Consider the following 26,965-nt stretch of genomic DNA (forward strand, 5'->3'; position numbering starts at 1 on the left):
CTGTCTGTGATGCCTTACTAACTTCATGACCACACATATTACTAGCACCCTTGTCTGTAAGTTACTGTAATTGGGGTTTTCAGCATTCTTTGTTGAAGGTTTTCAAATATAACATCAACCATTAAGATGGCTATAGACTAACTAAAGCCTGGTTTCACTTCTTTTCCTAACCACATGTTTTCCAAACCTTCATCACCTCTTGCTAACCATGTGGCACTATAAATGTTTCTGTCATCTCTTTTCCTAACCACAATGCTTTGCTACTTTGTGTTTGGTCCACTGTATCACCGTTACCTAAGGTAATTAGTGTAATTCTGCTTCGCCTCTAGTAAAAATATGGATTATTAAACCAAATAAGTGAACTGTGAATTTGAATATGAGTAATATTCTTGTTTCAGAATCACCACAATCTGCATACAGGACGGCGACCTTACACATGCACATTCTGCCCTCGCACGTTTGCCAATGGTTCAAACTGCCGTTCACATAAACGTCGCATGCATCCCGAAGAATTGCGTTTGTATGAGGCATCCCTTGCTGCTGCAGAAAACACTGATTCCCAAGCTCCATCAGAATCAACCCCAACAATTGCAGTGACCGGATCAAATTCGAATGCGGAACACCAACCAGCTGACCAGCCTAATGTCAGTATGAACTCCTCATTACAGAACTCATTGACACATGTTCCAAAAACTGAAATCTCAGTCCCTATTTCAGAATTCCAGAGGCGGTCATCTTCAGATTCACATATGTATGGTACCCCAGCACTAAAGACTCTACACAGTCCTAATGTGTCAAGACCCTCTGCAAATCCCACATCATCATCTATGCCATCATCGTCCAGTATAGATTTCTCAGGAAGTGGATCTTCAGACCCGGATATGACGAGGGTTGTAATGGGACATTTAGCCTCTGGTTCTGGAGCCAGTATGTTGAGGAACGCTTCTATGTTGCCATCTCTGGTACCTATCTCGACGGCGGCCTCCATGATAAGAGATGCAGAAACACACAGCTGCAACAACATAAGGCCATCTCAACATTCACGTAGTAGTGCACATGGTTTGCAAGTATCAGCAGGTGACGATGGTTCTTGTGATCGCAGTCAGACTGCCATGAGCATAAATGGCTCCCGACGTGGCATGAACACATCCACTTCAGATTCAATTCTCAATTCCAGTCACATCCAGTCACTTACACCACTGAATCTGAATATTTCGGAGATACATTCAAATCGGCAGCAGCAGCACTCTATGAATAGTTCTTCAAACTTGTCTGGAATGGATGATTCAGATCTGATGTCCCGAGGGAGGAGGGTCATGGATGGGTTCCCAAGTTCTGCAGGTCAGAGGCCCCACATCTCCACTCTGAATTCAAACATGCATCAAGTCCATCGTCAACAGCACCATCACAGTTTGGCAGCGCTGAGCCGTGGCAGTGACTCTGACAGAGACATGCTTGACCTGGATCGAGCAGGTCAACGAGATCTTTCAAGTCTCAGCCAGATGCATCACCACAATCAGCAGCAGCAACATAGTGCCATGTTGCATGATTTCCCAACATCATTAAATCACCTTTACCAGCACCAGGGCACGTCCATGTCTTCAGCTGTAGCAGCAGCAATAGCGCACTCAAGTACGGTAGGTGTGCCTGCTTTTCCAGGAAATCCATATGTTCATCATAATATGGGATACAGCAGAGGGAATGGGAACATGTAATGTGTTCATCCATTCAGGCAGCTAAGGAAACCTGGAACTTGTGGTTCTGGGTGGGGCCTTGTACTTCACAGAGAAGGTTTTTTCAAGTTCATTTCTGTGATGCTAAGCATTTCAGATATCAAGATACAAGGTGGCCTTTCTTAGACTGAAGTTATGTGCATCAAGTAAAGAATGTAAGCAGCACGAGGGGCCTTAGTGGAAGAGATGTGAAATGCTTGTTACACGTGTTAATTATAAGGTCTGGCAGCTCCTCTGTGAAGTTCCCTTCTTGTGTAAAATGCTGAGTCGGTATTCTGGCATTTCACAAGTGTTAACAGATTTTTGTGAATTGGTGATATAGAACAGAGTGATATAGGTTATTGAAAATATTGAAGCTTTTATAGTGCATATTTTCCTTTTTTTATTATAAACTTTTCATGGGAAAATAGTTTTGTTTTCCCATAGGATTCAGAAGATGACAGCTGAGTTAGACTGCCAGGTGAGTGATAATCTCTGGAAACTTAGAAGTATAAATGTTTGAACTTTCCTGTGCATAGTGATTTGAACATTGTACATGTATTGCAATAACTTTTAATTACTTTACATCCCAGGACTATATTTTGCAATGAAGTAATGATTAGTTATGAATATTTATTTATTTGTCCATCGTTTGCTTGGGCACAAGATACATTTTAGTGTTTCCCACCTTCATGTACATGAATCCCTACTGAATCTCTTACATTTAAATGGACTTATTTCATCTACCCCTCACTGTAAATTTACTGTCTGTACAATTCCTTATTGTAAATGTTGCAACTGAAATATGGAAGCTGGAAAATGTTTAGTCATTTATTTTGATCCTGACAGTTAAATAGTTCCTGAAAACAGGTTAATTCTTTCATGTTTGTAATCTTTCAGAACAACTGGATCATTTGTGTTAGCAGAAGTTCATTAAGATGGCTATCTGCTGGGTTATAGCACCATGCAGTCTGGTAGAAGTTTACCAAATATCAGATGCTGCCTCCATCATCAGGGTGATGAGGTGACTCATCGCCCTAATGATGGAGGTAGCAAACACCCAAAAATCATTACAAGTTGGTTTGCAGCCTTTTCATATGTGTCTGTGTGGAATGTAAAACATAAATGTGACAGCTTTATGGAATCTATATTTACTTTTTTCATTTGTAGCAAAAGTTTATGAAATGTTGTAGCAAGGCATACCACATTTCATATGGAGGTAGAACATATCTAATAATTCTGTATGAAGTATTTTGTTATATATTTAAAATTACAAACATGATATACTAAAAATTTATATTATCAAAATGTATTGAGCAGAGTCCTTCTCGAGAAGCTGATAGTGTACTCGGCTAGTCAATAAATTCCTCGCCTTTCATGGAACCCAAAGGTTCATTACCATGATTAGGAAAAGTGCATGCTTTAATTATATGCATCAGACTAAGTAGGTTTACTAAAGTAGAAGTTTTAAGATCTACACAAATGAAGCCTTGTATCTTTCCTCTCTCTGTAAATGCTTCCTACGCGTCACCTTCTTTCAGACATCTTGCAATTTGTCTGGCATTCTCCTGAAGCCTTTTATCTTCTTCAATCTCCACTTGTTGAATATAGTCATGATAGTTCTGCCACACTTCAGAGGGCAAAGATATGGAAATAAATTTTCCTGGCTTGGGAGAATTCTCAGCATTTTTCTTAATCAACAGTTCTCCGCCAGTCTTCATGGAATTACCTGTAATTTATATACTATATAAGCATGTTCTGTTACAGTTTGTGACATTGGTTTGGTATTGTCATGGGAGTGTTTTATTTGGGTACTGGTCATTCTGTACCAGTCACTGTGTACAGGTTGCATCATTTTCTCTGATTCATTATATTTTGTACTATAATAGTTTAACCTATCTTGAATGATGTATAGAAAAATAAGTCAGACATTCCACAATATTTTTCCTTACATCTCAAGTTACAAAAGTTGTTATTCTAAAAATACCTTTTATGTGTAGGCCAGTCATTCAGGATACATTAAATTACTATAGTGTAAAATATTGTGGAAATAATAATCGGCGTCGGCTGGCACTGATCAACTAAAAGTTTGCTGGCTGTGTTGCTATGAAGTGGTGTCTTAGAAGTTCATGTATTTCACTAAGAAAATCATGTACTAAAGCTTCTTGTTTCCTTACCCAGAGTAAACTAGAGTTTTCTTGTCACTTTACACTCTTCAAACTGAATTTCATTATCTTCACTAATGTTTCAGATGAGCTAAGACTTCAAAAGACTTACTCCTGACAGTGAATTACTTTACCAAGCTTACAGTTTTTATTTGTACTGCATACACACACACATCCATAATGCTTTGCAAGCTAATATACCCTCTCAAGCATTAGTTTCTTATTACTATGATTGACACACACAGTGTATGTTTCAGATGTTCAAATTACATTAAATTAAAAAAATTAAATCTGTGGTGTAACAGCTCCAGAGAGCCAAAGCCGACTAGTTTGACTGCTGGCCTCAGATTCACATGCCTAAGCAGAGGTGAACGATCATCCAACCAGATATAGGGTGATGTGTGGTCAGCACGACAAACCCCCAGCAGATGTTCAAACTAGAGTTAATTTTATTTTAGTTTAATTTGGATATAGACATGTGTAGGAGGAAATGAAGATGGCTGTTTTCTGGGTTGTTGCACTGTGTGGGTTGGTAGAAGTTTATCAACAATTCAGAGGTGCTTACTGCCTCCATCATCAAGGCACTCACCCTGATGTTGTCAGGAGCGAGCACCTATGAAACATCAGTAAATTTCTACCAGACTGTACAGTGCAGCAACCTAGAAGACAGCCATCTTCATGCTTGCTGCATTGTCAACCTGAAATCTCACCTGTAGGAGGAGCTCTTGCCTCTCCTGCTCCTGAAAGTGGCCACCTAATTTGTTGATAACTGCCATATGTATGAGAATGTAGTTTGCATTCACAAGAAAGAGTCCTTCAGCTGTCATAACATTTTAGTAATATTTGAAACATTGAACATATTTTTAAATATATCAAATCTAAAACTTCTTGACGATGGTGAAGAGTCAATTGAATAAAAATTTCCTTGGATATTATCCATCGTATAGTAAATATAAAACGTAAAACGACGTTTCGGAGATGGGACTCTATCTCCGTCTTCAGGTTCCTACACAGTTGGGCCCACTAGATAGAGCTAATCCCTATCTCCGGAGATAGATATCCAAGGAAATTTTTATTCAATATTTTTAAATGTTTTTCTCATGTACTTTTTCAATACAGGGGTAAATGTGAAATCACTTGAAGTCCTTCTTTAAGGTAATGCTTAAGAACATTTTCAATACATTTGTACTCCTCCCGCGGTATCGTCAGGGTGATTAAGTTGAGAAGAATGAGATGGGCAGGGCATGTAGCATGCGTGGATGGGACAATTGTATCAGGTATGGTTGTGAAGCCTGAGGGGAAGAGACCGCTGGGGGGACCTAGACATAGGTGGGAGGATAATGTCGGGCAGGATCTATGGGAGATAGGAGTTGAAGGAGACTGGATTCTGTTGGCCCAGGACAGGGACCTGTGAACGGCTTTGGTTAATTTGGTGATGAACCTTTGGGTTCCATAAGCCATCTAGTTAGTTAATTAGTTAGTTAGTTATCATGAACGTACAGAACAAATTATGTCTCATACCAACAGAGTTGTTGTGGTTCAGTTGTGGGTTGGATGCTATGTTGTGCTTTACTTCAAGTTCAGACTGTAATACGTCCTTTGAAGCACTTCCATGATGTCTGTGTTCCAAGGCTGGACACACACTGCAGCTGCTGTCATGAAGTGAGGTCAGTGACCTATGGTGGTTCATCTCAATAATAAGACTTAACCTTTCTATACTGGGTGCACCAGTATCACCAGCTTCACTGTTCAGGTGGTCTCCTTCACCACATTCTGTAATAATGAGATTTATTTAATTGTGCATTATCAGCTGTATAGACAATATGAGATGACATAACTGAACTCATGCTTTTGTGCAGCAACTGGCAGCACTGGTTAATTGTCATGTGTTGGATTATATGACTACATGATTCATAAATTTTTTGTTAAACTGTCACTGGAATTCAGTTTGTTTTCATATCAAAAGGCATAACCCTTGCCGTAGTGCAGAAAACACCACTGGTAAACTTATATTACTCCTAAGCTTTGGTTTTATATATTTAAATGTGTCGACAGGTATGAATAATCAGTGATGTTGAGTTGACTTTACAGCATTAACCAACTGATATCAGCTGTCCAGCTTGTGGCCAGTCACATAACTAACAAAGATATCATGTCTAGAATTACCTGCTGTAGTAGCTGCTGCATCTTCATCCTTTCCATTTAGTTCTACTTTTCGCAACCAGAAGTAATGAAGTAGTCCATAAGCTACGCCACCGGCAATGGCCAGAAATCCCATGAGGCGGAAGGACTCCCTGGTGCCCATTACACTGATCAGCCAGCCACCCACATAGCTACCACTCCCACGACCTGTGTATAAAATGTGCATATTATACTATTTTGTAATGTACCTGTAAAATATTGTGATTTGAAAGTATACTTCCCGCTTAATTTCCCTCCAGATTTAATCCGTGATGGGTATATCCCATTCTCAGTTTTTCTGACCTTTAATAGACACAGTAAAGTTCCACTGCATTTTTTCTACAGTATGTTTGTGGGATGTAGCCTATATGTTTCTCTTTAATACTATGAATTTGCTTTGTAAGAAATTATTTGAAAAAAGGGGAGAGTTAAGAAAGAAAAAAATATACTGCCTGAAAGATAAATTATTTTGTCAGTATGATGTAAACTTTCATAGTGAACCAAATTAATAAAATTCACATGGGCTATCAAACATATCACATGGTAAAAACTAGCCGACATTTGAGACACCAGGATTTGTATGTGAAGTTTCATTGATGTAGAGTGTACTTCAACACTTCTTTCCCACTGATCATTAACCTGTGGAGTTCCCGTTATTAAGTAAAGCATAGTTTTTATTACCTAAACTGAAATGTGCCATTCCTAAGACACCAATGAGTGTTGCAAGAAGTGTCTTTGGTGCCAAAACTGCACAATAGGTGGCAGCAGCAATCCACATAAGGTGAACAGCAAGTGCTTCAATTGCTTCAAATGGGAAGCACCACCATGGGTTCCTGCAAGAAATGGAATTTACTCAGTACATTGTCCTTGACTGGATAGTTGATGACTCTTTGTTATCCAATGAAGTAACATAACATCTAGTATAAGATATTGGATGGTGAGGAATGATACTATTTTAGCATTTTCCTGAACAGAGTGAGGAAAACCATAAAATATCTCAGAATTGCCAATCTATGCTCAACATTAAATCCAGTACCTCCTGATAATGAATCACACCTTTTACACCACATCCTCAACATTTGACAGCCAATACTTACTCGATAAAGGAGTAGCCCATGAGGCGTGCTGCATGTGAAAAGAAGGCTATGATGATGATATTAACATGGCCAAACCGTTGCATGATTTTTCCAGCCCCATACAAGAATGGAATGCTGCTTAATGATCCAACTGTTACTGTAATACCTGCAATGTTGCATCGTTAAGACAAATCCTAATTCAGTAATGGACATTTATAACACAGACACTAATTGGTCAGTAAAAGTCATTATGAACATAATGCCATTGGACACACTACTTAGACTTCTGTCAGAAACAATACCAACATGACAGCCTGAGAAATTGTGATGTGGGAACAAAACCATGCGAAATAATTTAATGATAATTGATTAAGCAATGTTCCTGAATGTGCAAATTTTGTATGTTAACATTCTACAGATAGATAAAATAAAATAATATAATCTGTAATTTGTAAGGCTTTGAGCCTTAAGTGCACCACACCAGCAGAAAATGTTTTAATGTCTTTCATGTCTAATTAATAGACGATTTCCCATGTTATATGGGATTACATATTTTATATTAAGTATTATATATTTCTGAAGATATTACAAAACTGAATTTTTATCTGTGATTGTTGATTATTAGTGCTAGCATAAAAGAAATTTCTGTTACCATAAATCCATATTACATACTAACTCCTAAAGAAAGTTTTCTAATTTTATTTTATAGTGAAACAGAGAAATGAACCCTTCTATACTGGTTTTTATTTAAACAAATCTGCTAGTATGTCCACATGGTAATGTATATTTTATATTATCAGAAATCCACAAATAGTTATTTTAACTGCTGAGAGATGGTGGGACATATTTCTTCTACTAATCTCAGACATCAATTAACTTCGGAAGAACCAATGCTTCTAAGTGAGATATCCTGTTCATTAAATTAGGAGAAACAAACAAATTGAAAGGCTCTCCATTTCTTCACTGAGTCTGTAAAATCCATATACTGGTAAATTTATATTTACTAATGTGTGCACAGCAAACTGAAGTAAAATGTTTCCAACAAAATGGTCGTTCATGTTATGTTACCACAGCAACAACATAACATCAAGATACTTAACCAAGCAAATAGTTGGAGGCTCCAAGTTCCTTGAGGTATAAGAACAGGAAGGATTCAATGAAGCCCCAAAAGTTACCAAGTACAAATAAGAAGAAGATGAAGAGGAGGACAGGTGGCAACCGTACGATACGCAGAAGGTCTCGCATGATGTTGTCAGCTGGAAGATGCACTCCAAGGGGCATTAAAAGAATTGTGATTGCTGAAATCCCCAGCAAGATGTCATATGTGTAGAAAGCAGCTGAATAATCTGTGTAATCTGTGAATCAATGAATACAATTATTAAGTATTCTTTTTATATATGTAAGTTACACTTATTGCACAAAGTGACTGCATCTCTTATCTTTGACCACTGCACTTAATTGATTTAATTAAAATGTCATATTGTGTGGGTCTAAACTTAAAATTCCCAGGCAAATTTTAGCTTGCTTTGTACTAGTCTAACACAACCCCTACTTTATATGCAGCTCAAATTAAACTATATATTTTATTTTTCAATAGTTTATCTTGCAAAACTGAGATCTTATAATCCTCTGCTCTCTTCTGTCTGAAGTATCTTTAATGTAATGTACTTGTAACAAAATACAATAAAAATAGTTCATGCCTCATTCAGTGCTGCTTAATGGCTTTGTTGACAACAAAATTTGTTATTTAGAGTGGAGTGGAGTCTGTATTATTGATTATCTTTGTAATAATATAGTTGCACCTTTGTTCTGTATGTACATGAAAGTTGGTGTCTCATATTAAGAGAACAACAGAAATTCACTGTTTCTGAGAATAAGGGGCTTAAGATTATATTCAGACCTGAATGAGAGGACATAACAGGGTGCTGGAGAGAACTGCATAATGAGGAGCATCATAAATTATACTTTCCATCAAATATTATTAAAGAGATCAATTCAAGCAACATACAAGGAACACGTGGAAAATAAGCATGCACTTGTGGACTACACTTTTCCGCTTTTATGTAATAACTCTGAATTAAAGACCTTTACGAAATTTATAATTTTTAGCTTCTAACTTTATTAAAACTTTGTTTTTTCTACAATGATTTTATTTAATGTTTGTAACTAAATTTATATCTGCTTGAGTGTTGTTGAGAAAGCTGGAATCAGAAAGAACATGTGGTGTTTGAGGCTTGAACTGATCTGTAAAGAAAGATACTCACTCAACTGACTGCTACTCTGATCCATGAGCAGTCCAGCGAGAGGAGAGAATATGGCCATGCCAATAGTAGAGAAAAGCCTTTCACGCCCAAACTCTCCACCATACTTCTGTATCATAGTCAATGCAATGGGGTCAAGCATGGTGACCCCACCAGACAACATCACAGTCCCCACAAAGCGCAGGAAGAAGTAGATCCAAAACGTGCGATCATCACTTTCCTTGTAGTCTGGTGGGCAAACTTCAGGACCACCTTCCCTGATAATGGGCACACAACTCAGTGGGTCTCAAACTGTTACATGTGTTACTCGTTAGGCACAATGTGTGAAATTATGTCAGAAGTTTGGTGAAGGAGGTTTGTTACCCACTTCCCCCCCACCAAAAAGAAATTACCCATCTACACAGAATACAAGATTTTATATCTGAGTTCACATCCTCAATTGGAAAACATTTCCAACATTTGTGATTATCTAGAGAAATATAATTTTCCTTTCAGCACACAGCAAATATATTCTATTCTATTCAGTGTTATATGACAGGTTCTTATTTGTATGTTTAAGTATCAGTAAAATTCACTGATCACATCTAATGCAAGATTTTTTGGCAAGTACATTCTGTGTTCACCCAATGTATAAAACTTTCCTGTTAACAGTGTAAAGATGTACTCAAATAATTTGAATACACTTATTTTCCAAATGCATTCTTTGCAGTTTTACATACCTTATTTGTCTTAATATTCAAACTGTACTGCAAATCTATTGTTGATAGAGCTAATCAACAATACACATGTTACAATGCACAAAGACATCAATTATTTTTTCATGTATTTTATTAAAAATATTTTAGAAATTGTAGATCTTGATGATGTTTATATTTTACAAATTTTTCACTTTTACTTTTGTACATTGATCTATTTTGGAAAGTTTGTTAAGTCTGAGTTGAGCTTTGTATAAAATAATGGACTGATATAGACTGAAGTTAAATTTCTGTAACAATACTTAGTATAGGCCTTCAATACCAAACTTCATCAAAATCAGTCACACTGATAGATTAACAGACATTATCTCATGTTGTTACCTGAAACTGCATTTCTGCAACATGCAGTCTTCAGCCAGCTGTTTCAGTGTGTTATAAGTGAGGTTAGTAGCAAGCAGCAGCCCCCCACATCGCAAATCTTCCTCTTCCAATTCTGTCAAGTTGACTCCTGCTTCTCGCAACAACTTCTCACCAAACCTAGTGCCAACAATCATATCTAAATAATATAAAAAATGTTTCAACCAATTTGTTTGAGTATAGGGGATTTAAATAATCTTGTTTTATATGTAAATATTCTCATATCTATTAAATTGTTCTTTGGATGAAAGACATAAATATGTCAGATATTTCTCGCACATCATGTATTTCACAGTTTTCTTATACATTTATTTATAGTTTACTTAACTATGTTTTCAGTATCTCAGACTGTATAGCTTCGAATGAGAAGATGAGGAACATTGAAAAGTGAATTGGAAAGGATGTTGAAGGAAGCAGTTGTGGCCTAGTTTAAGGTACTATCCTGGTATTGGTAGGACTGAGGAAAACCACAAAAATCGTCAATCTGGATTCCTAGTCTCTAGGCTGATATTTGAACCTGGATCCTCCCAAAAATGAAGCAGGAGTGCTAACCACTCAATCACAATATTCAGTATATGCCTCTTCTGAACACATATTTACTTCTACTTTGATATGCACTGTTGCCCAGTCTGAGATCCATGAGACACATGATTCTAGAACAGACAACATACCTTTGACGGAAGTCTGAAGTGCCATTATCATCGGGCTCCATCTCAATGCCCAGACTTTCAGGTGGCTTCTCAAGGTTCTGATGCATGTCTATCAGAAAGAATGCAGCCATTAATTCTGCCTTCTTTGTGCCTTTCCGTGGAGGTTCAATCCCAGTTGCTGGCCCATCTTTCCTTCCATGTTTTCTTCAAACACAATGAATTATTCTGAGTCCAAGTTAAAACCAAATGAGCCCGCAGAATAAAATTAAACTTCTTTACAGTTATTCAAGAAAAATGTCAGTCAGCCATATTTTAACCAGTATACATCCCATTTTCACAGTCTCACCATCAATGCAGTACTAAATTTCTACATATGTAAATACACACATAAACTTTTTTCTCCCCCTTTTAAAACTTAATGTGCATCTAAGACATTGGTTTCAAAAATTTATTTTTATTATGGAATTTCTTAATATAGAAAACTTATGTAATAGTTATATTTGAGGGGAGGGAATTTTCTTCCATAATGTATAGCATGCTTTTACATGCCCAAAAAACTGTTCCATTTATAATAATGGAAGAGTGAGGGAAAATATTTTTAGTATTCTAATCAAAATGCAAAATTTATCAAACTAAATTTGATATGCACTGGATTGAATATATTAACTAATAGCTGGACAAAAGCCATGATTCAGCAGTGAAAGTGAGAAAGCAATTGTTTTTCCTTGATACAAGTCTTTAGAAGAGGATTTCTCTTATATTCAGGTAAATACAGTAGTTTTTTTCAGTATCTACGTATTATGTTAACCTTCTTTTTTTGTGCTTCTTCTTCTCAACTTTCTCTAAGAGAAAATGAAGGTCCTTTTTAACAACCAAAGGTGTTGTATTTTGCTGCATGGAACAGGCAAGGTTCCCCACAATAATGGTGCTCGTGGTATCAACCTGAGGTCGGGTGATGGCTGTTGGTGCGATTATAGCCTGCTTTTTACTCTCTGTCCGTAATGTTGGGTTGTCTGCTAGCAGGCAGTGGTCCATGCAGTCAGCCAATATCATGTCCAACTCCTCCTCCTCTGGGCACTCTCGGCTTGGGCATGGACTCCACCATACCTGCAGAACAAGAAGAAGGCAATCTTTTGGGATATTGTACTGTGTAGCCTCATAGATATTGACCAACATTTCACAGGTCCATGTGTTCTTGAACAAGTGATTGTTTTTCAGTTGATAATATAATTCCTTGTTTTGTGCTCCAAAGATTCATCAATACAACAAATAAAGCAAACTATTCACCTGTATCATATGCCAGTTCAATATATTTCAAACCTTCATAATGTGTTTCTCTAATATTCATGTCAGTACTATTTTCCTGTGTATACATACGTCTCCCAAGTGGTCTACCCCCTTGAAAAAAGGATTTTATATGTATTACATATTTCGTTCAGGTATGTTATCTGTAATATTCATCTTATCCTTCATTTAATCACCCAAATATATCAGCTTACAAACACATTTGTAAGCTCCTCATCATGTCACTTTCTCCATTATCGTGCTACTTTGTCTCTAATTTGCCCAAGTATTCTCTTAACTAATTTGATTTCAGCATGGTTTGAATTGTGATAGGGCAGATATTCTTCTCATTGCTACCACCTTACCAATACTGGTCCTGGGGCCACCAGGTAGGTAAGGTTGTTGCCTCAGAGGCAGAGTATGCAGTGCACTACTCACCTCTGTCTAACACCAAATTACAAATACACACATCTCTGCCTACATGCACATACACATCATGGAATGGTTCTTAGGTACAGGGTAACTTTACTTCTTATTTGCATGTTCATGTTGACTTTGTTCTCAGGTGTACTGAATCTCTGTTATTCCTTTGTAACAAGAGAACAAGTCTCACAACCAGACAACATGAAGTTATCATACCTCAAACTGACCCGTCTCTGGATGCTTTGTGACATAAGCAGACGGCATCTCTCCAGGTGTCTCCATGTGCGGAATAAGAAGCAGAGAGTGATGAAAAGCAGCATTGAGGATGAGTGATAGCACCATCACAAATTTGTACTGCCCAAACTTGTCTATCAAGTAGCCTGGGAATTGGAACATACTGTATCAATAGAATTGCACATTCTGAATCACGGGAACTGCCTGGACCATGAGCAGTGAAGCCTTAGGGTTCTGTGAGAATTTCTCAGCTAATCTTATTATTTTGTAGACTATTGTAATACTGTATGTAAATGTGTGAGAAAGGTACAAATTTCAGAGCTTTCCAATTCTAATAGTTACTTATAAGCAATGACGTGGAAGCAATACAACATGCAAATGAACATTTGCCAGTATAGATTCTGATTAATGAAATTTTTAGCATAAGTAGTGCTTCATAGGAAATATTTTGATATGTCCAAACCAAATTTTACATTCAATATGTACTGGTTAATTGGTTATTGCTGAACATCATGCAGATCTGTCGTTACACAAAATTTCTGAACCGTATATTAAGTGGTCCTGATGATATCGCTCACAGCTCTGACGTTTACACAGCTGCAATGGTATTATTTATAGTAGGGAATTAAGAAGTATGAAAGAGTGGTATCCTGTGATTGTATTACATCTATACTAAGTTTCATGAAAATCCATAATTTATTTCAAAAGTTAATAAGTGGGGACACACACAGACTTGATACCACAAACCTACCTTGCTTTGATAAGGAAACCAGGCTAAATAAATGATGATGAATCTAAAAGCTGTCAATTGATTGTACATACCTGTGATAGGGGGACTGAGGAATGTTGTGAGTGGTAGCGCCAAGTATACCATTGAGATTTCATCAACTGTCAATCCAATGCTCTGCATGTGAATAGTCAGGTATGGCAATAAAGATGCTGTCGCTGTAGCAATAAACACTTCACATTAACCTGTCTGGCTTTAAATGTACAAATTATGGAAAATTAGATTTGCATGAAAATTTTTAGTCAGAAAATGTGAGATTGAAAATTCTGTCACATAAGTGTCTCTTGTTTTTCTGTAGTGTTATTCTCTTACAGTTGCCTCATAAACAATTGGCAATGGATCATTTCTGTTTTTGTGAGGAATGCAAGAAATATTTTACATGGCTTTCCATGCCTGAGAGAAACCACAATACTGATGACTCAACTGCATTTATTGAGTTTACATACAGCTGGTCTAAGATAGTTCTTTTTAAGAATTTATATAAAAAAGAGACAAACAAATACTAAAAATCATATTTTATACTCAAAAATCATCTGACTTACCACCATACATCATGAATAAAGTCACTTTTAGCATTATAAGGTATGGATTTATATGAAATCTTTCCAAAGATGAGAATATTTTATATACAAAATTCCATTCTTCATTTTCCTTACTCATTTTTGTTGTAATGTAGGCCTACAATTTTTATCTTTTCTTAGATTTATGAAACAAAAAAAAGCCAAGAGAAAACCTTCCTGAATCTTGTTATATACTTCACTGCAGTAATCCTGCAAAATTCTACAGTGAAAGCTTAGGATAAGGTAACAGTTTCTATACCATATTATAAATTTGTTGTGATGCAATCCTGCAGACATGACTGTAAATTATAGCCATAATTTCTACACATCACATGTGAACTTGTAGCAAAGGTAAATACATTGTGAAATGCATATACTATAGATACATTCTAATCCTCTTGCTTTTAATTATAAGTTATGTGACAGTATATACAGTTCATACAGTTGTATAAACTACATAGATTATGAAAAATAATTATTTTGTTTAGCTAGAAGGGGTGGTGGAGATAGCAGTTGTGGGCTACATTAAGCTGCTGTCCCTGTATTCACCTGCAAGCTAAGAATTGAGGGAAACAATGAAAACCTTCTGTTATGTTAACCAGTGCTTCAAATGACAGACTGGGTATGTCATGAATACAAAACAGATGCATCAAGATTCAGTTCTTACCTTTCAGTCTATTAAATTATGAATGGCCCTACTCTATAATTTGTTTTGAATTGTAAATCCAAAATCTGCTTCAAAGTCATAATGTAACTGTACATTTGAAGTTCTGTGCCTAATTTTTGAAATATAAAAAGCAATAATTTTACCAGTATTATCATTCAGAGAACATTTATACCTCTTTGGACACGCCTGAGCCTTTTTTATTTACAAAGTCAGTCATTTTTCCAGGCTCTCTCTCCGAAACGAATCTTTCAATAGTAACTTTCACGACGCGTCATATTTGAGAAAAACGTCGTATAAGTTTTTGGACACCCCTGTGCCCAATTCTTTTAAACAGAAAGAAGTTTAAAATTTTCCGCCATTGTTTCTCTACAAGGAATACTTTTGTATTACCACTCTACTATGACACTCCGTTTGGGAGTAACGCTACGTTGTATGTCGGACACCCTTACACCTATTTTTCAAAATTGTAAAAACTCTATAATTTTCCCGTGACTGTCTGTCCGATTGAAACACATAGTTTGATACCTTCTTTAGTTGTTTCATGGGTAATGACCTGAGAGGTTTTATCTGTGCAAACGAAGATAAGAACACTACAAAGTAGGCCTTGTATTGTACAGCACAATATGTAAGTATACTATATATATGTATCATCCTTAAATTTAATATTTGTTTATATGTCAGAAGTTTACTATAATTTACAATTACAGAGCAGCTCCAAGAATCCGTGATAAAAACTATTTTTGGTACAGCCATTAGAGCATATGTTGGTACTTCCATGTGCAATCACCAAAATTCACACGTCTTGGCAATATGATATTTCAAAGACGCCACTCTCTTTGTATATAGAGAGTGTAAACATCACAATCATTACAAATTTCAAGAAGCATCGGTGGTTCAGTGGTAGAATGCTCGCCTGCCACGCGGGCGGCCCGGGTTCGATTCCCGGCCGATGCATTTTTTAATTCGTAGTCTAAACATTGTGATATTCAACGTTCTTTTCGATTGCAACACAGAATAAATTCTATGTTGCAGACAACTTTTATGTTGCAAAATTGGTGAGTATGGAAGATAAACCATAGAGATAGAATGCTCGGAACGACTGCATTGTAATACGGGCATGGCTGGAGGTTAGGTTTTCTGTGGTGGGGAGTTGCTGTATAAAATATGCACTGTTGTCGACTTTGATAATATGTATAAGGTGCAGTAGCCCTTGTTGCTTATCATGTCATGAAACACATTCACATTTCTTTATCAAATTTAGCAGTAATCGTTTGTCACATTGAAGCTTCAGCCTGCAGTGAATCATCGAATAACCGACACCCGGAACGAGACTAATTTCCATCAATCCCATGATCCTAGTTGCAGAAGGCAGGCGCCATATTGCCAGGATCAGTAAGTTATTTGTGAGTGTGTAAATAAGTGTGTGCTGTTTACTGTGTAGGTATCGAAAATACAGTGTTCCTGAATTTATAGTTGTATGTTGAAGTGCTATGGATTATGTGGGTGTTGTCGTTGTTCCGAGTAGGTGACATTTGGAGGAGTAAATTTGCTCCTCGACCGAGATTATTTTCGGGAGTAGGTCCCATTTGGAGAGTCTAACATGGCTGATAATTTAAGTCAAAAATCAAGCAAATCTAGCGAGAAAACTAAATATAGCAACGCAGTTAACCGTACGACTAGTGAAACAATGCGTCTGGGGGAAACTGAGAAATCAGTGATCCATCCTACGTCTCTCATATCGTCTACACCTAATCAGAGAAAGAAGACACCATCTTTTCAAATAACAAGTGTGACTGTTGGTTCTCGTACTAGCAACGACGGAGGTGATGATTCGGCAGATGATTTGGACGAATCTCACACAGATGATATGTCTGATGTTGTAGACAATTCTAGAATTACTGATGTAGAAAATGAAACTCCCAGTTATTCAGAAGATACTTTTTCTAAAGAGGATGTGTTTTTCAACGCCTCTACATCTCTTGGAACAGCTCCTGTAATTCCGACCAGTTCTCAGTACGGCCTTGCAATAGTTGCCTCAGAAGGAGGAAGTAATATCATCAATGCTGCAGTTGCTTGTGCAAACACCGTTTCAGGTGGTGAAGTTCATGTAAGTGTGACTGATGCAGGAAACGTTATTAACATTGTTGGTAGTGTTAAACCTCATGAAACAGAGATGAGGGACGTTCATTCTCATCATGCAGGGCGTAACGAGCGCTTCAAAGTAGTGAAAATAGAGAGCACAGAACCTTTCAAACGTGGAAGATGGTTGTGCATGGACTACCTGGATCATACAATGCTTCAGCAACAGTCATCACAGCAGGCAGTGATTAATGTGGTCAGATCCAATGACTCAAGTGACACAACCACAGCAGGGTCAGTTCAGTATGTGGGTACAGATAGTGGTGTTGTCCTCACTGATGGGCCTATGACTCTTCAAAGTATGGATGATTCAATCATAACTGTTGACCAGCAGCAACTAAAGTCTTCTGCTGTGACAATACAAGAACAGCATCAGGCTATGGTTGCTGCTCAGCACCAGGTGACTATGGCGGGTCTTGCAGCTGGTCAGAGTGCGACTGGGCCCAGTAATTTCCCTTCTGTTTCACCAGGACAGACCTTACAGCAGGTTCAACAGTCTGGAACAGTTCAGCCATCTCAGCAACATGTGTCGGTTGTAACATCACAGACACATCAAGGCCTACAGCAGCAGCAGCAACAACAACAACAACAACAACCTTCAGTGCAGCAAGCATTGTCACAGTCACTTCCGCAGACGATGCAGCAAGTTGTCAGTCAGCAGCAGATGCAGCAACAGAATCAGCAGCAGTCACAGGGCATATCTGCAGCACAGGTGTTGCAGCAGCAGCAGCAGCATCATGCACAGAGCATGTCACAGGTTTCTGTTCAGCAGACTGTGCCAACTGGAGCACCACAACAACCACAGTCTGTGGCACAGCATCAGAGCTTACCACCACAACAAATACAGCAAGTAATGGCTACTGCAAATTTGCAACAAATGCAGCAACAACAAAACTTGATGTCACAACAACCCCAGCAGCCTTTTCCACCACAACAGAACTCACAGCTCCAACAACCACAACAGCAGCAGAATGTGGGACAACAAGTGTCTTCACAATCAATTTCACAAGGAATGGTACCTAACCAGCAACCACAATCTCAACAGAAACATATCATATCTCAGCAAGGACAGTCGCAAGGACAATACTACAACATACCTTCCTCCACACAAGTCGGGAATGCCCCAATTTCGCAAGGACAGTCTGGCATCCAAATGGTATCACAGCAGCCCCTTACTTCCATCACTGCTCAAACACAAACAATTCAGACTTCCACACCAAGTCAGATACCATCTGGAATAACTACTACTCAGTCACAGCAACCACAGGCAGTAACCTCCATGCCATTGCAGACTGTGGCACATCACCAGATCCAACCAATCACTTCACAGAATCAATCAATGCATCCTCTTGGCCAGGCTTCGATATCACAGCAGTTACCACCACAAAGTTCCCAACAGCATAATATTCAGCAACAAATCCAACAACAACAACAACAACAACAACAACAACAGCAGCAGCAGCAGCAGCAATATGCGCAGCAGCCATTACCGCAGTTGCAACCTCAGCCACAACAAACAATGCAGCATCCACAACAAACAATGTCACAACAAGCAGTACAACAACCACAGCAAGTTCTGCAGCAGCCACAACAATCAATACAGCAACCACAACAAACTCTGCAACAGCCACAACAGTCAATGCAACAACCGCATCAAGGAATACCAGCACAAGTGATGCAGCAGTCACAACAGGGAATGCCACAACAAGCTATGCAACATCCACAACAAGCAATGCCACAAGTTATGCAGCAGCCTCAGCAGACAGTGCCACAACAAACAATGTCACAAGTTATTCAGCAGTCACAGAAATCAGTACCACAGCAAGTAATGCAACAGCAACAACCACAACAAGCAATGCAGCCACAAGTGTTGCCACAACCACCACAAGGAATGCAACAACAGATGCATCATTCTGCAAACTTGCAAAATATCCAACAGCAGATTCATGTGGGGACTGTCCCTGGCGTTGCACAGCAACCGACTCCAACGTCGATGCCAGCCATGGTGCAAGGACAGGGCATGATACCAGCAACACAAGGTCAGAGTTTAATAACTGGGCATCAGATTGCAGTGGCTGGTGGGCAGCAGGTTCCACAGCAAGTGCCACAGATGGTATCTGTATCTAGTGCAGTGTCTAATATTGCAGGCACTTCTCAGACATTTTCTCATATGCCAGTGAGTCAAGCCCCCATTCAGACTTTTTCAACACAGGGAACGACTACAGTGGCATCACGGACCGTACCAAGTTGTGTAGGGACAGGTTCAGTGAGTGTTGGTTTGGATGGAACAGTAGATCAAAGTGCAGGATTAGGGACTGTAAATGCTATTGGTGGTGACCCATCCGTGGCATTACTTGAGTCGTTGGTGGAGGTGACAGCAAACGCAGAGGAAATTCAGCTGGGAGGTGTAACAGCTGGCGAGGATGCAGAAAGGTAAGTTAACTGTGTTATATTTATTTTGTAGTTTGAAAATTCAAAGGGTATAAAATCTTAACCATTTTATATTACGAACGAGATTTCTTGCTGAGGAACACCTACTTCTGTTCTGAAGAACTTATTGTTTGTGTCACAAAAATACTTCATCCTTGATTAAAATAATTGAATAATGAAAGATAGCAGCACATGAATGCCCTGACATCAGTCTAATATATGCATTTTTACAAAAACAAAATGGTAGAATATACTTGTTTGTCCATTCTTTATTCACCCTACTTTTGTTAACACATAAATGCACATGTGTACTCAATGTCCCATATTTTTAATTATTTCTCTTAATAAGTTATGAATTATAGTGAAAATGACTAGGTGTAGTTACCTGTTTAAGGAATGGTTTTAAGTAGGAATGTTGATTTGAGTCAAAGGAATCATATGCAGTGTCATTTGCCTGTGCAGTACAGTCATCAGCTTAATGAAGTGAAGTTTCTAAAGACTGATTTTTTGTGTTTGCAAGTTTATATGTTTCTCCTGATTTTGACCATTACTAGCCACTTTACACCAGAACTACGTGCATATTATCCAGAGTATTGAATACAGTGTATGTTTTATTAAAATTATAATATACAAGTCTGCATATTTTGATCTTTATTGTCATTGGGGCTTCATTACAAAACGTGCTGTCTCCACCAAGGTCAAAATATGTGAAATTATAAATTGTAATTATAATAAATCCCACTAGTACAGTAACTAAGCTAAGGGCTGGATGATCAGAATTTGTTTCCTGTCAGGGCAGGGTTTTTCTCTTTGCCATAATGTCCAGATTGGTTCTATGGCTCACCCAGCCTTCTGTCCATTGACTACTGGTGTTGTTTCCTCTACAGTAAAGCAGCCAGGCTATTAAGCTGGCGTCTCACCTGCATTTAGTGTTGATGTTATGAATGTATGGTGCTGTACCTCCATATTGCCATGTTTCTGCATGGGGGTGGAGCTTAAATCAGCACCAGGGACTCAGTAGAATGATAAAAATACATCACAGTTTTAAACTTACAAACACAGTTATGGATTGTTGGGTGTTTTACGTTGTCAATCGTCTGATGTTATAAAATGACACAATGTTTCAAGGACTGGGCCTGTGATTGTCTTCATGTGGGGAGAAGGGGAAGGGCACCTACTCTTTTGGGATCCATTAGAATGAGCTAATCCCAATCACTGGATCTGAAACATTGTGTAATGTTATAACATCAAATGATGGACAAGGTCCAAAAGCCCAACAATCCATATTGTATTACACCATCATCAGAACACTTTAGAACTCCATTATGTTTGTGAGTGAGATTTTGTGTTATCTGTAACAAGGTAAATTCTGTCTTAATGATGAACTTCGATGTTTGTATAGCCGACCTAGCATTGCTCTAGAAATACAGCCTGAATCCACAAGTCGTTAACCTGTACACATAACTCCACAACTGGTACCGACACTGGGCCACATGAATCCATTCTGCACCCTTACATTCATTTTCTTTAATTTTGAACCCATCTGAGATATGCATTCAAACATTTGCGTTTGATTATGGTATGAAAATTCTGAGCACGAGGTTAGAATGTTGAGCTTTGTTGTAAGACTAATGACATGGGCGAGAGAACAGCAGATGCATACAGTATTTTGGGTGGAAACTGAGGAAGAGACCACTTTAGGGGATTGAATGAAGATGGGGGCACATTACAATGGCTTGTGGAGGACAGGTTATGAACGAGTGAAGTGAATGTAATAATAGCTGGCTCATTATAGGTGCCTTTGGTGGGCTTTTATTGTGACGGTAATGAAGCTTTGGATATCATTAAATACGTATTTTTGATAAGCCGGATAATCAGCTGCTCTAATAACACCATCATGAACTGAATTTTCCGTGACCAGAACTGTGTGTGTGTGTCTGTGGCTGTTTTGAGTGTGAGTGAGTGAGTGGATAATGTATGAAAATTGCAGCAGTAACAGAACCGTAATTGTTAAAAGGCCACTGTCGATGGAACAGTTCCAGATGAACCGTTTGCAGTACATTATGTAGGTTGGCTTTAATTATTGTGAAGGTCGTCGAGACAAGTAACTCCATCCGACACTTATTCATGATTTTAATTCCATCAAACATATACTCTTTTAAGATGACTGCCTTCTCGGATGTTGTGCCACGTACACGGCGAAACATCCCAGAAGACAGTCATCATTTTCAAGCTTCCCGTCGCGTGAGAACCCGATACCTCTCAAGTGCATTCGCGGCAGACACTGACATAATTACTAACAGCAAATCAACAGCAAACACATCACATAGTGTGTCTTTTATGCCAGTAGATAATTTAAAAACATGTCTGGAGTTAAAAATATTCAGTTTGAACGAATGTGTTGACATTTAGTGGAGAGCCCTTGATGCCGACTTTGGTGTTTTTCTTTTCTTTTCTTTTCTTTTTTTCTACACGCCCCGAATTAGGCCACTAGTGTTTTGCAGTAATTGCCTTTTCACCGTACGCAATATTGAAGTAATTTGAGGTCAGCCAGCCTCAGCCGTTGTTGCAGTGTTGTTAAATAACCAAAATCCATCAGAATTTCGGCTGAAGTACTTTAATAATCTACGTTGAAATGTTTTCCCGTGATATTGCATTGTTTGTTTTTTTACGCTTATTTCCGGAGATGTCAGACTGAATTCCAGTTGAAAAAATGGAAGCCGAGGCCACGTAAGGTGGCGTGCCATTGGGTAATCTGACTTCGTAAAATAGATTGCAGGCCTACGAATTGTGCCACAACGTACCAGGATTTTCATAATTTGAGTCTTCGCTGAAGGGTGGTTAAATAAAATATATTATTATGACAGTACATGTAGAACGCGTGGGAGGAATAAGAATGAATGAATGAAGCATTGACTGGAAAGGCTTAAAGGAGAGATGCGTAGGTGGTAAGGTAATATCAAAAGAGAAAATTGAAAACGTAGGTAGGGAAGGTGTGAACAGGTTTGAACGAGGGTTTGTAGGTCTGTGCCTTCGAATTGGAGAATTTATCTTCGGTAACAGATTAAAGGGTTATAGCATGCATAAAAGGCACAACGCAGATTGCTGCTTTCGGTGCCTGTATTTAATATTGAAAATGCAAAAAACGAGCACTTCATTCTTAAGCTCATGTCTTAATTATATAATCATATTTATATAAATGTTTGGGGAAAAAAAACAGTAAACCCCTTTCGTGATTTTCTCCTGACCCATCAAAATACATGCTAGGAAAGCACCTTACAATAGGCCACAACTTATTCAGTCCACTTCTGTTCCTGAATTAATTCACAATTTGCCAGTGCAAGGAGGTATGTTCTAAAGTTCAGCAAACAAAAACCAATTCTGGTAAAGTCCTCACGAAAATATTCTCCAGATATACTGGCCCCCGTGTCGAATGTGATATGTCCTGAACACGAATACGACGTGAATGTTCTGAAACTTATCAAGAGCTTCTATTGTTGGGCGTAGTTAATGATTGTATTCAGGGTATGCCGATTTTTTTTTTTGGGGGGGGGGAAGTGTTGTGCATCGTTTTAAGTAAAGCTTTTATGTGGATGTTCTAAAATATGTTCGGACCTTCAGTCGTTGGACTTGTAAACGTTTCCATACTGAGTTTATTGTGGGGGGGGGGAAAGAACGAAACTTGGTGACTCCTTACATATTCTGACATTTCATGTGATTATGATGACTTGTTTACGAACTTGAACATCGCTGATCTGAATTGGAAAATTTGATTTAAGTACGGATACTGATAAGGGAATGTAGCCATCATGTTACAGACAGGTAATATATCTTGACCTTGGTGTTGTGTCGACGCGTTCCAATGAATGGCGTGACGTCACAGTTGCAGGCTAGATAACGGGAACAGATGTAGGATGCGGGGACTGAACTTCATTTGTCTGTAATTATTTATAGCTATCGTGATGTATTAGTGGAAGCGTCCCCTTCCCGAGCAGTCCAGACAGTTTTAAATACATTCTTTACGATATTTCGTTCTTCATAAGTATTGATGTTTGTTTATCGAAGACGGTAAAGCACGCGTTTTAAGTTGTTTGCTCGTTTTATACGTATTTACATGCATAAACATGTTTCAAATAAAGTTGTAGTATGTCGAGAAACTTCAAGTTCTATTTTAACTTTATGTAGCTTGAAGTAGGGATTATATTGTGCCGATAAGAATCAAATTTAGTTTCTGTGTACAACTTTTCGTGTAGATCTTCAGGACGTTATTTCATGCAGGTGATCGGACAGACTTGGCCTCCCCATTATGAGTTTAATTTACGCAGTGTCACGGTATCACAGTCCAGACCACTGTCAACACTTTCTGGCTGTTAAGCAGAACAAGAAACGCCCGACTCATTTGGAAGCTGAAGGTCCATCACCTTTTGACTCGAACCTGAGGCTGTTCTGTCCTATGTGCATCTTTATTTAACAGCCTTCTTTAGACGCATTCGCAACTAAAAGTTGCAGAAACGCTATTATTAGTTGCTCCTTGTATATTAGTTCACCCCCTTTAAGAACTCGAGAATAGCTGAACGGATTTACATGGAAAAAAAGGAACGTGTCAAAATGTAGTTTAGTATGTTTCAATTTAGACAGGAGACGAAGAGAGAAAAGTTCTGAATGAATGCTTTGTACATATTCACAGAATTTAATCTGCTCCTAACTGCGTCATGAATATCTTCATGTCGATGTGTATGTTTGTGACTGGTTTTCTAAGTAGGCCTGCTTGAACTTTGCCACAACTTATTGACAGTGCATACAGGCGGAACCCCTCTTGCTCGCGAAAACAACGTAGATTGCTGCCTGTAAATAGCAGAGACTACTCGAGGCCATCATCTGAAGGCTAGCACGTGTCTCGAGAATACGTCGTCATTTACGAGGCATATCTGGATTGCTGGTACGTCGTATTTAGAAATAATTTCATTGCTTGGTACGTTCAGAATCGTCAGTAATAACACAACAAAACATTCGATAACGCAAAGAACCGACATGCTGGGAATGGAGCATACATAAACTTCATTCGGGTTGGAATGTATGCGCGTATAAAGATGCACCTGAAGCAGGAGGTATGGCCTTGTGTTATAAATGTAACTACCCCGTAAAATGACAAAAATAGTAATAATATTAAATACATTCAGTAGAGGTGCTCCGAAGTATCTCGGCAATGGTCCTAAGTTATAAATAACTACCAGATAGCGAAAGTCGTAGTCGTGGTGGTGGTAGTAGTAGCAGCAGCAGCAGCAGCAGCAGCAGCAGCAGCAGCAGTAGTAGTAGTAGTAGTAGTAGTAGTAGTAGTAGTAGTAGTAGTAGTATAGTATAGTAGTAACAACGCCGTTTATTCTTTATTGTTTTCCTTTTTGTATCAAATTATCAAACAGTAGTCATTTGCGGTTGTCGTCGGGTCGTACTACCATGACAGTTTTGAACTATGTTCAGTTTGGTCTTTATCGGTCACTAAAACCCATCGTTTACGTAAAACTCAAATATAACTTAATCGATGTCCTCGAAACACGGCTGATCGTATGAAAATTGGTAAACTACATGAGTGAAATATGTAGTGCCAATTAACTAACTATATGGTCTTACTTAAAGGTAGTAGTCAGACATTTCCAGCCTATTTATTATTGTGTTTACAATTGCTCGTCACTGATACCTGTTCTGAACCGGATGAATCCAGTCCACACCCTCATAGTCTGTATCTTAAGATTAATTTTTGTAATATTCTTCGATCTATGTCTAAGTCTCCAAATATTAAGGTTTTTCGGTTAAAATTATGTGCGCATTATCTCTCCCATCATTGCTACATTCTTCGCCAATCTTGTTCATTTTATCACTGTTATAATATTTTCTCAACAATACAAACTCTTAAGCTCCTCATACGTTATTCTCCATCCGCTCTCAAAAAAACCCTCAATCTGTTGTCGAATAATGAGGATTTATGAACAATTTTTTTTGACGTCCATTGTCGAAATATGTACAAAGGGAAGACATGAAAACCTATCTGTTGGGCTTCCTGGTTGAATTAGACTCCAACGTGGATCTTAAGTCTAAAAACAGAAGACTGCTCGCGCATAACTTTGCTACGGTATGTTGGGGTAGGTTTTGTGTGTAGCCCGGATAGCTCAGTCGGTAGAGCATTAGGCTTTTAACCTAAGGGTCCAGGGTTCGAGTCCCTGTTCGGGCGTATTTTTTTTTTTTTATAATATTTTTTACTTTGTTTCCTGGCATTTGTTCTACAGAAACGTTTAAAAAAATTTCTACCACGTGTGCTCGAGACATTTGTATCAATTTTATTGTTCAAAATTCAGTATGTCTGAGAGTGGTGTTACTCAGTTTTTATGTAACAGGTAGGCTGTGGTTTTGAGAGTTCGTGCGGAAAACGTCTTGGCATGTGGCCACGTTGAACACAGACGGAAGTGGAAATAGGGAAGTAGGTTGTGGGTCGCTGTAGCCCAGGATCTTATTCAGTGACGGGTGTGAGCATAGCGGCGTTTAGCTATCGGGTTTCTATTTCCGTGCTTTACGACGGTGTTTCCCAAACATTATTGTTTGGCTCAGTAAAACACCATCGGGTATTTTTGTATGTCTCACTTTGCAGTATATATGGCGCTGCAAATTTATTAAATCTTATTAACTAGTATTCCTCAACATGAATGCATTTGTTATAAAATTCAGAGTGATATTAAAACCGAAGTAAGATCACATTAGTTTCATTTTACACCCGCAATTATAAACTGTGCTGCAGGACATGCGAAATAATATATCAGAAATATCCCGTTATTTCCGACCGGTTTCTTACGGAAAGAACAATAATCGTGACTTACTTAATGAGAAGAGCCATGTAGGTCAGTTTGCAAGTTGAAGACTTGGGTTCTGTTCCTGGCAGGGAAAGGCAGTCTGTTTCGTTGTTAAAATGAAACAAAAAATAAACGTAGCTGGTTTTAAAATTCTGCTTGCACCTGTATAGTAAAGCGTATAGTATTGACTTTGACTAGAATTCGCTGACCGGCTGTAGGAGTACCACTGATTTGGAAACAGTGGTTTGGGGCATGGCGTCAAGAGGGCGACAGCGAAAACGTATTCTTGCTTTTTCGTAGCGTATCGAAGCGCACAATTCTTCACAGAATCCCAGAAAAAAGAAAAGCATAACGGCGAGATGTGTCGGCCGTCCTTACAAAGCCAACATCCTGTGAATGTTTTGCCGGACAATCTCCGGGTAGAAAGCCTGCCAACGATGCGGCC

General features: G+C 38.4%; 3 protein-coding genes and 2 non-coding genes across 17 annotated transcripts in view; 4 read left to right on the plus strand and 1 right to left on the minus strand.

Moving 5' to 3' along the window:
* The window catches only part of LOC110841433 (uncharacterized), a 120,901-nt gene extending 118,367 nt beyond the window's left edge, over nucleotides 1-2,534 (plus strand). For all 5 annotated transcript variants that reach the window (XM_087352875.1, XM_087352872.1, XM_087352873.1 and 2 more), the window contains exon 9: nucleotides 399-2,534. In XM_087352875.1, coding sequence (XP_087209001.1) covers nucleotides 399-1,715 — 1,317 coding nt within the window. In that variant the 3' untranslated portion in view covers nucleotides 1,716-2,534. The remainder of the gene's footprint in view (nucleotides 1-398) is intronic.
* Nucleotides 2,326-16,038, minus strand: LOC110841378 (uncharacterized). Of its 6 annotated transcripts, none has more exons than XM_022086908.2 (13): nucleotides 15,818-16,038; nucleotides 13,921-14,043; nucleotides 13,081-13,244; nucleotides 11,966-12,264; nucleotides 11,179-11,361; nucleotides 10,472-10,627; nucleotides 9,399-9,652; nucleotides 8,235-8,489; nucleotides 7,156-7,300; nucleotides 6,740-6,891; nucleotides 6,044-6,226; nucleotides 5,399-5,650; nucleotides 2,326-3,441 (listed from the first exon to the last, which is right to left on the minus strand). In XM_022086908.2, exons 2-13 carry the CDS (start codon nucleotides 14,006-14,008, stop codon nucleotides 3,233-3,235), a joined length of 2,340 nt encoding a protein of 779 aa, XP_021942600.2. In that variant the 5' UTR covers nucleotides 14,009-14,043; nucleotides 15,818-16,038; the 3' UTR covers nucleotides 2,326-3,232. The 6 variants fall into 6 exon arrangements, with proteins under 6 accessions (XP_021942600.2, XP_021942576.2, XP_087209006.1 ...); XM_022086884.2 differs by having other exon boundaries at nucleotides 15,812-16,038; XM_087352880.1 differs by lacking the exon at nucleotides 15,818-16,038 and adding an exon at nucleotides 15,638-15,748.
* TRNAG-GCC (transfer RNA glycine (anticodon GCC)) lies at nucleotides 15,996-16,066 on the plus strand. The gene has a single exon. It is a non-coding gene; the product is annotated as a tRNA-Gly (tRNA).
* Nucleotides 16,067-16,498: 432 nt separating this feature from the next.
* The window catches only part of LOC110841338 (uncharacterized), a 97,774-nt gene continuing 87,307 nt past the window's right edge, over nucleotides 16,499-26,965 (plus strand). For 2 of the 4 annotated variants that reach the window (XR_002547180.2, XM_022086831.2), the window contains exon 1: nucleotides 16,499-19,684. Coding sequence is in view for 3 of the 4 variants with exons in the window: in XM_022086831.2 (XP_021942523.2) it covers nucleotides 16,713-19,684 (2,972 nt within the window). In the remaining variant the exon portion in view is untranslated. The remainder of the gene's footprint in view (nucleotides 19,685-26,965) is intronic. The other 2 variants (XM_022086803.2, XM_022086812.2) reach the window with 2 other exon arrangements.
* Nucleotides 25,835-25,907, plus strand: TRNAK-UUU (transfer RNA lysine (anticodon UUU)). The gene has a single exon. It is a non-coding gene; the product is annotated as a tRNA-Lys (tRNA).

Source organism: Zootermopsis nevadensis, unplaced genomic scaffold (assembly GCF_977971745.1).
Source record: "Zootermopsis nevadensis isolate Lab colony 2312 unplaced genomic scaffold, Znev_1.0 Znev_ptg000021l, whole genome shotgun sequence".
NCBI lineage: Eukaryota > Metazoa > Arthropoda > Insecta > Blattodea > Termopsidae > Zootermopsis > Zootermopsis nevadensis.

Excerpts from the sequence above, each read along its gene's own strand:
- LOC110841378 (XM_022086876.2), bottom strand. The coding sequence starts at position 14,545 with ATGAGTAAGGAAAATGAAGAATGGAATTTTGTATATAAAATATTCTCA. Across the intron at positions 6,892-7,155 it reads ATGGGCTACTCCTTTATCGA|GAACCCATGGTGGTGCTTCC; the intron begins GTAAGTATTGGC and ends CATTTCTTGCAG. Across the intron at positions 3,442-5,398 it reads GAACCACAACAACTCTGTTG|GTAATTCCATGAAGACTGGC; the intron begins GTATGAGACATA and ends TATAAATTACAG.